Source organism: Pecten maximus, chromosome 10 (assembly GCF_902652985.1).
Source record: "Pecten maximus chromosome 10, xPecMax1.1, whole genome shotgun sequence".
NCBI classification, from domain to species: domain Eukaryota; kingdom Metazoa; phylum Mollusca; class Bivalvia; order Pectinida; family Pectinidae; genus Pecten; species Pecten maximus.
The window spans coordinates 35,948,554-35,957,138 of NC_047024.1; the positions used below are offsets into that span (position 1 = coordinate 35,948,554).

The 8,585-nt window shown below is 38.5% G+C and overlaps 1 protein-coding gene across 5 annotated transcripts in view; it reads right to left on the reverse strand.

Annotated features, from left to right (window-relative positions):
• The window catches only part of LOC117335480, a 35,475-nt gene that overhangs the window by 20,056 nt on the left and 6,834 nt on the right, over positions 1-8,585 (reverse strand). For all 5 annotated transcript variants that reach the window (XR_004534414.1, XR_004534413.1, XR_004534412.1 and 2 more), the window contains exon 3: positions 3,714-3,762. Coding sequence is in view for 1 of the 5 variants with exons in the window: in XM_033895505.1 (XP_033751396.1) it covers positions 3,714-3,762 (49 nt within the window). In the remaining 4 variants the exon portion in view is untranslated. The remainder of the gene's footprint in view (positions 1-3,713; positions 3,763-8,585) is intronic.

Sequence of the window (8,585 nt, forward strand, 5' to 3'; positions counted from 1 at the left end):
CTTCACATGAGGACACTGTCTTGTGACTTCACATGAGGACACTGTCTTGTGACTTCACATGAGGACACTGTCTTGTGACTTCACATGAGGACACTGTCTTGTGACTTCACATGAGGACACTGTCTTGTGACTTCACATGAGGACACTGTCTTGTCTTCACATGAGGACAGTCTTGTGACTTCATGAGGACACTGTCTTGTGACTTCACATGAGAACACTGTCTTGTGACTTCACATGAGGACACTGTCTTGTGACTTCACATGAGGACACTGTCTTGTGACTTCACATGAGGACACTGTCTTGTGACTTCACATGAGGACACTGTCTTGTGACTTCACATGAGGACAATGTCATGTGACTTCACATGAGGACAATGTCATGTGACTTCACATGAGGACAATGTCATGTGACTTCACATGAGGACACTGTCTTGTGACTTTACATGCTTGAGGACACTGTCTTGTGACTTCACATGAGAACACTGTCTTGTGACTTCACATGAGGACACTGTCTTGTGACTTCATATGAGGACACTGTCTTGTGTCTTCACATGAGAACACTGTCTTGTGACTTCACATGAGGACACTGTCTTGTGACTTCACATGAGGACACTGTCTTGTGACTTCACATGAGGACACTGTCTTGTGACTTCACATGAGGACACTGTCTTGTGACTTCACATGAGGACACTGTCTTGTCTTCACATGAGGACACTGTCTTGTGACTTCACATGAGGACACTGTCTTGTGACTTCACATGAGGACACTGTCTTGTCTTCACATGAGGATACTGTCTTGTGACTTCATATGAGGACACTGTCTTGTGACTTCACATGAGAACACTGTCTTGTGACTTCACATGAGGACACTGTATTGTGACTTCACATGAGGACACTGTCTTGTGACTTCACATGAGGACAATGTCATGTGACTTCACATGAGGACAATGTCATGTGACTTCACATGAGGACACTGTCTTGTGACTTCACATGAGGACACTGTCTTGTGACTTCACATGAGGACACTGTCTTGTGACTTCACATGAGGACACTGTCTTGTGACTTCACATGAGGACACTGTCTTGTGACTTCACATGAGAACACTGTCTTGTGACTTCACATGAGGACACTGTCTTGTGACTTCACATGAGGACACTGTCTTGTGACTTCACATGAGGACACTGTCTTGTGACTTCACATGAGGACACTGTCTTGTGACTTCACATGAGGACACTGTCTTGTGACTTCACATGAGGACACTGTCTTGTCTTCACATGAGGACACTGTCTTGTGACTTCATGAGGACACTGTCTTGTGACTTCACATGAGGACACTGTCTTGTGACTTCACATGAGGACACTGTCTTGTGACTTCACATGAGGACACTGTCTTGTGACTTCACATGAGGACAATGTCATGTGACTTCACATGAGGACACTGTCTTGTGACTTCACATGAGGACACTGTCTTGTGACTTTACATGATTGAGGACACTGTCTTGTGACTTCACATGAGGACACTGTCTTGTGACTTCACATGAGGACACTGTCTTGTGACTTCACATGAGGACACTGTCTTGTGACTTCACATGAGGACACTGTCTTGTGACTTCACATGAGGACACTGTCTTGTGACTTCACATGAGGACACTGTCTTGTGACTTCACATGAGGACACTGTCTTGTGACTTCACATGAGGACACTGTCTTGTGACTTTACATGAGAACACTGTCTTGTGACTTCACATGAGGACACTGTCTTGTGACTTCACATGAGAACACTAGTACTGTCTTGTGACTTCATATGAGATCACTGTCTTGTGACTTCACATGAGAACACTGTCTTGTGACTTCACATGAGGACACTGTCTTGTGACTTCACATGAGGACACTGTCTTGTGACTTCACATGAGGATTTTGTCTTGTGACTTCATATGAGAACACTGTCTTGTGACTTAACATGAGGATACTGTCTTGTGACTTCACATGAGGACACTGTCTTGTGACTTCACATGAGGACACTGTCTTGTGACTTCACATGAGGATTTTGTCTTGTGACTTCATATGAGATCACTGTCTTGTGACTTCATATGAGGACACTGTCTTGTGACTTCACATGAGGACACTGTCTTGATCATTCCCTCCCCATTTTGATACATATAGTATAGATTCATTATTATTGACCTCTAATAATACACCACAGGGATGTAGCTATTACACAGGGGTGTGTCTACTCCACAAGAATGTAACTATTACACAGGGGTGTGTCTACTCCACAAGAATGTAACTATTACACAGGGGTGTGTCATCTTCGCTAGCCAAGGCTTCTGATTACGTTACACTACACGAACCCTTGGCAGATATAGGCGTCAGTTCTGGCCCTCTAGCGGAGATTCAAAATTACCACTCTTTACGCATGAAATTTTCGACCAATCAAAACGAGCGTTACCGATTTACTTCATCTGTGATGTTAACAAACACACATGGAGGCTTGTGTCATTTCGATGAGATATGTGATCAATGACTTAAATAGATTTATCAAACACTGCGAATGTTCCCCTAAAGATTGTATGTCTCTGTATATAGGTAAAATGCCATGACTTTATGACATAGTCGACATTGTAGCTCTGTACTGGGTGCCGCAATTTTTGTTTACTGCGAAACCAAGCCCGAGTGTAAAACGCGATTTGATTGGATGCCCTGGGATTCCAGGGCGCGACGGTTTGAACACGACTATATCCGCCAAGGGTTCGTGTAGTGTAACGTAATCAGAAGCCTTGGCTAGCGAAGATGGGGTGTGTCTACTCCACAAGAATGCAACTATTACACAGGGGTGTGTCTACTCCACAAGAATGTAACTATTACACAGGGGTGTGTCTACTCCATAAGAATGTATTACTACAACAAAGGGGTGTGTCTACTTCACATGAATGTAACTATTACACAGGGGTGTGTCTACTCCACAAGAATGTAACTATTACACAGGGGTGTGTCTACTCCACATGTACAGGAAGGTAACTACACCACAGGGGTTTGTCTACTCCACAAGAATGTAACTACACCACAGGGGTGTGTCTACTCCACAAGAATGTAACTATTACACAGGGGTGTGTCTACTCCACAAGAATGTAACTATTACACAGGGGTGTGTCTACTCCACAAGAATGTAACTACAACACAGGGGTTTGTCTACTCCACAAGAATGTAACTACAACAAAGGGGTGTGTCTACTCCACAAGAATGTAACTACAACAAAGGGGTGTGTCTACTCCACAGGAAGGTAACTATTACACAGGGGTTTGTCTACTCCATAAGAATGTAACTACAACAAAGGGGTTTGTCTACTCCACAAGAATGTAACTATTACACAGGGGTGTGTCTACTCCACATGTACAGGAAGGTAACTACACCACAGGGGTTTGTCTACTCCACAAGAATGTAACTATTACACAGGGGGGTGTCTACTCTACAAGAATGTTACTACACCACAGGGGTGTGTATACTCCATAAGAATGTAACTACAACAAAGGGGTGTGTTCCTATGTTACACGTATGACACAGGGATGTTATTCTATGTTACAGAGATGGTTTTTTATTTTCTTTGACACACAGGAGCATGTTTCTATATATATTGCAGATATGTTTCTGAATTTCTAGGACACAGGGTCCAGGGTGTGATTATATGCTGTAATGGTAAAGTCTAGATATCATACTTACTCATTGGGTAGTAACTGTCACAACCGCTCTGAACACAACGCAGAGATTCCTAAAATACAAAACAATGATCTAGTTTAACAATATTGTCTTATAACAAAGGGATTGGGCATAACCATAAATATTAAGCCAGCTTTCCCATGAAAATATAAGTACAACCAATGTCCAAATATATACCTTCATTATCTGGGATGAAAATTGTATTAAACCCATATTTATGATAGACAGTTTTTACAAATTTCTACCATAAACTTACCTAAAATATATTATTGAATTAATATATTCCTTAACATTTTTCAACAATGTTCTTTTGTCCTGATAATAAAGGTTACAGGTATACGTACATATACAACATCATTAGAGGTTGTCAGAAACATTTAAATATTAATTGAGCTCATAAACCAAAATCTCAGAATACCATATCATTAACTGCTTATGATCAGAATCCTATATATATATCATCAACCTTTCAGAATCCCATCATGAACTTTTCAGAATCCTATATCATAAACCTCTCAGAATCCCATATCATAAACCTCTCAGAATCCCATATCATAATCCTCTCAGAATCCCATATCATAAACCTCTCAGAATCACATATCATAAACCTCTCAGAATCACATATCATAAATATCTCATAATCCCATATCATAAACCTTTCAGAATCCCATATCATGAACCTCTTAGAATCCCATATCATATAAACATCTCAGAATCCCATATCATAAATCTCTCAGAATCCCATATCATAAACCTCTTAGAATCCCATATCATAAACCTCTCAGAATCCCATATCATAATCCTCTCAGAATCCCATATCATAAACCTCTCAGAACCCCATATCATAAACCTCTCAGAATCCCATATCATAAATATCTCAGAATCCCATATCATAAATATCTCATAATCCTATATCATAAACCTTTCAGAATCCCATATCATAAACCTCTTAGAATCCCATATCATAAACCTCTCAGAATCCCATATCATAATCCTCTCAGAATCCCATATCATAAACCTCTCAGAATCCCATATCATAAACCTCTTAGAATCCCATATCATAAACCTCTCAGAATCCCATATCATAAACCTCTCATAATCCCATATCATAAACCTCTCAGAATCCCATATCATAAACCTCTCAGAATCCCATATCATAAACCTCTCAGAATCCCATATCATAAACCTCTCATAATACCATATCATAAACCTCTCATAATCCCATATTATAAACCTCTCATAATCCTATATCATGAACCTTTCAGAATCCCAAATCATAATCCTCTCAGAATCCCATATCATAAACCTCTTAGAATCCCATATCATAATCCTATCAGAATCCCATATCATAAACCTCTTAGAATTCCATATCATAAACCTCTCATAATCCCATATCATAAACCTCTCAGAATGCCATATCATAATCCTCTCAGAATCCTATATTATAAATTAAACCTCTCAGAATCCCATATCATAAACCTCTCAGAATCCCATATTATAAATTAAACCTCTCATAATCCCATACCATAAACCTCTCATAATCCTATATCATGAATTACCTTTCAGAATCCCATATCATAATCTTCTCAGAATCCCATATCATAAACCTCTTAGAATCCCATATCATAATCCTCTCAGAATCCCATATCATAAACCTCTTAGAATCCCATATCATAAATTAAACCTTTCATAATCCCATATCATAATCCTCTCAGAATCCCATATTATAAATTAAACCTCTCATAATCCCATATCATAAACCTCTCATAATCCTATATCATGAACCTTTCAGAATCCCATATCATAATCTTCTCAGAATCCCATATCATAAACCTCTTAGAATCCCATATCATAATCCTCTCAGAATCCCATATCATAAACCTCTTAGAATCCCATATCATAATCCTCTCAGAATCCCATATCATAAATTAAACCTCTCATAATCCCATATCATAATCCTCTCAGAATTTCATATCATAATCCTCTCAGAATTTCATATCATAATCCTCTCTGAATTCCATATAATAATCCTCTCAGAATCCCATATCATAATCCTCTCTGAATCCCATATCATAAACCTCTTAGAATTCCATATAATTAAACTTTGTCTCAGAATCCAGGATCATCAACCTCTAGGAATCCCATATCATAAGCATTTTATAATGCTATATCATTAACTTCTCAGAAATTGAATCCTGTTAGTGTTTGTATAAATCAATATAAACTCCTTCAGGAGTTATAATTATCACTCAAAAAAACTCATTAAGCACAAACATGAAAGATGGTCAGTATAGCAGCCATATTGATTTTTGGATCAAGAAAGTAGGGAAGTGATATCGATACAACAAATCATATTTGCAGAACATATTCCACAAAAAAAGTTAGTATCTCTTAATGAGTTAATGCACAGAAAATACTAAGCAAAGATGTCTATTTACGGTCACCACACCTTTCAGTCGTATTTATATTGATGTATACAGATTTATTATATTTATTTGTAGAAAGTTTAAAATCAGAGCTGTGTTAATATTTAAGGTTTCAGAAAATTAAACCATTTAAGGTACAAGAATCCAATATGGCAATGTTAACTGGCAGTTAACTGAGTTAACATTTTGTATCAATATTCAAAGTGAAAATCAAAATAAAGCGGATAAATGATGAACCTTATTCGGATTATTCCATAAACAGTGAAAGTGTGAACCATTTCAATTAGCTACTATATATATATTATGCCAATCAAGACTACCATTTTAAGCTATTATCTAGTAATTAATAGCAGAATATTCGCATACACATAATTATCATTCAGTAATAAGTATTATAACTTAATTATTGATACATATAGTGTCAAAAACAAAAAGAGACAAAGGCAAAAGTCTGCACAAAATCAATGTATAAGTACTAGTACTTGATCATGATGATAACAAACAAATTGTATTGTATATATACCAACAGAGTACCAACTAAAGGTATTGTATACCCACAGAGTACCAGTTAAAGGTATTGTATACCCACAGAGTACCAGTTAAAGGTATTGTATACCCACAGAGTACCAGTTAAAGGTATTGTATACCCACAGAGTACCAACTAAAGGTGTTGTATACCATCAGAGTACCAGTTAAAAGTATTGTATACCAACAGAGTACCAACTAAAGATATTGTATACCAACAGAGTACCAGTTAAAGGTATTGTATATAACAATAGAGTACCAACTAAAGGTATTGTATACCAACAGAGTACCAGTTAAAGGTATTGTATACCCACAGAGTACCAGTTAAAGGTATTGTATACCAACAGAGTACCAGCTAAAGGTATTGTATACCAACAGAGTACCAGTTACCAGTTAACCCTTTGCCACATGTAAGCGCCTCTGGACGCCTTTACCCCTTGCCACATGTAAGCGCTTCTCGACGCCTCTGCATTATCTCCATGTAAGCGCTTCTCGACGCCTCTACGTTATCTCAATGTAAGCGCCTCTCAACGCCATGCCGGTTCGGTAAACTTAGACATGGAAAATCCTGTGATTGAGAGCGACACCTATCTGGAAATCCCTGATACTATTTTAAGAAGATATCAATGCATCGACCAATCAGATTTGTACACGTCATTCATACGAAAGTTTTTGAATAAATTAACCTAGAAAGTGTGAGTCATGAGTGTAGAAAAGTGTGACAACAACTAGGCGTGATGGCGGCTGTGGCTACGATTTTGCGCGACATTTTTGACGACGATGATGATAATTTAGAGTTCGATGGCTTTGGACCTGAATACATTTAGTCAGATATTGATCTTAACGATGTTCTAAATGAACTGTCAACAGATAACGAGTCCGAAAATGAGGACGAACGGCGACTAGTTGTACCGCCGCCATTAGGTAATGTTGACCGAGATTTTTCGCCGAACACAGTAAATGATTTTGTTAGGGAAACGGGGCCAGTACTTCCAGAAACTTTTGATGTACATACTGCAAGTACCATTGATTATTTCTACCTTTTCTTCAATGAGAATCAGTTTTCCACCATAGCTCGACACACTAATAACTACGCTCGCTGGCATTTGAAAAACGAAGGTAGATTTGACCCAAAATGGTCGGATACACATTCCTTCGTCGCGACATCGGATATAAAATATTCTAGGCTTAAGCCTGAACTGTTGAAATATTCTTGTGAAAACTTTGAAAATTCAGTTTGTTTCATTTGGGAGTTAATGTTGAATCATTTCATGTACAGGAATTCAATGAATTATAAATTACATTGTCAAAATATTTTGAAATTTTTCTGTTCTGTTTCACTGGGGAATACAAAAATGGCATTTTCCTCGCCCGAAAGGCATTTATTAACATTTTCTTGAAAAATTATCTTCGGGGCGAGGATAATGCCATCAAGTTCGGAAGAATCGCTTTTTATTCAGGAAAATGACATTGTCCTTAAAAAATGCCTCTTGTACGAGTAAATTGCCATTTTGGTCCGAGGAAATTGCCATTTTCCCGTCACGCCCGAGTGCTGCCAGGATTTACCTGTGCAGCGGCGAGACGGCTAGCTGGCAGCATACGGCCGACCAGCTCGTTATCGACACACGTGTACGATTGACAACGCGGCCGACCACCACTGCATGTCGCGTAATCGGGCTTTACATGGAATGAAATCCTAAAATAAAAAAAAAAGCTGTAAAAACCATGCTATTAATAAACGTATCCGATATTTGCCTTACCTTTCTTATTTTAAATGGCACGGTTCGGTTCACGGTATTTTTTATCTCTCATCACGGTACGCTCATGATTCGGGCCGTCTCCGATTTTCTGCGCGGTAATTTGTATCGCCCATTTAAGTTTGATTTATATAGAAACTTTTCTGGATCCGTGTTCAGAATCATTT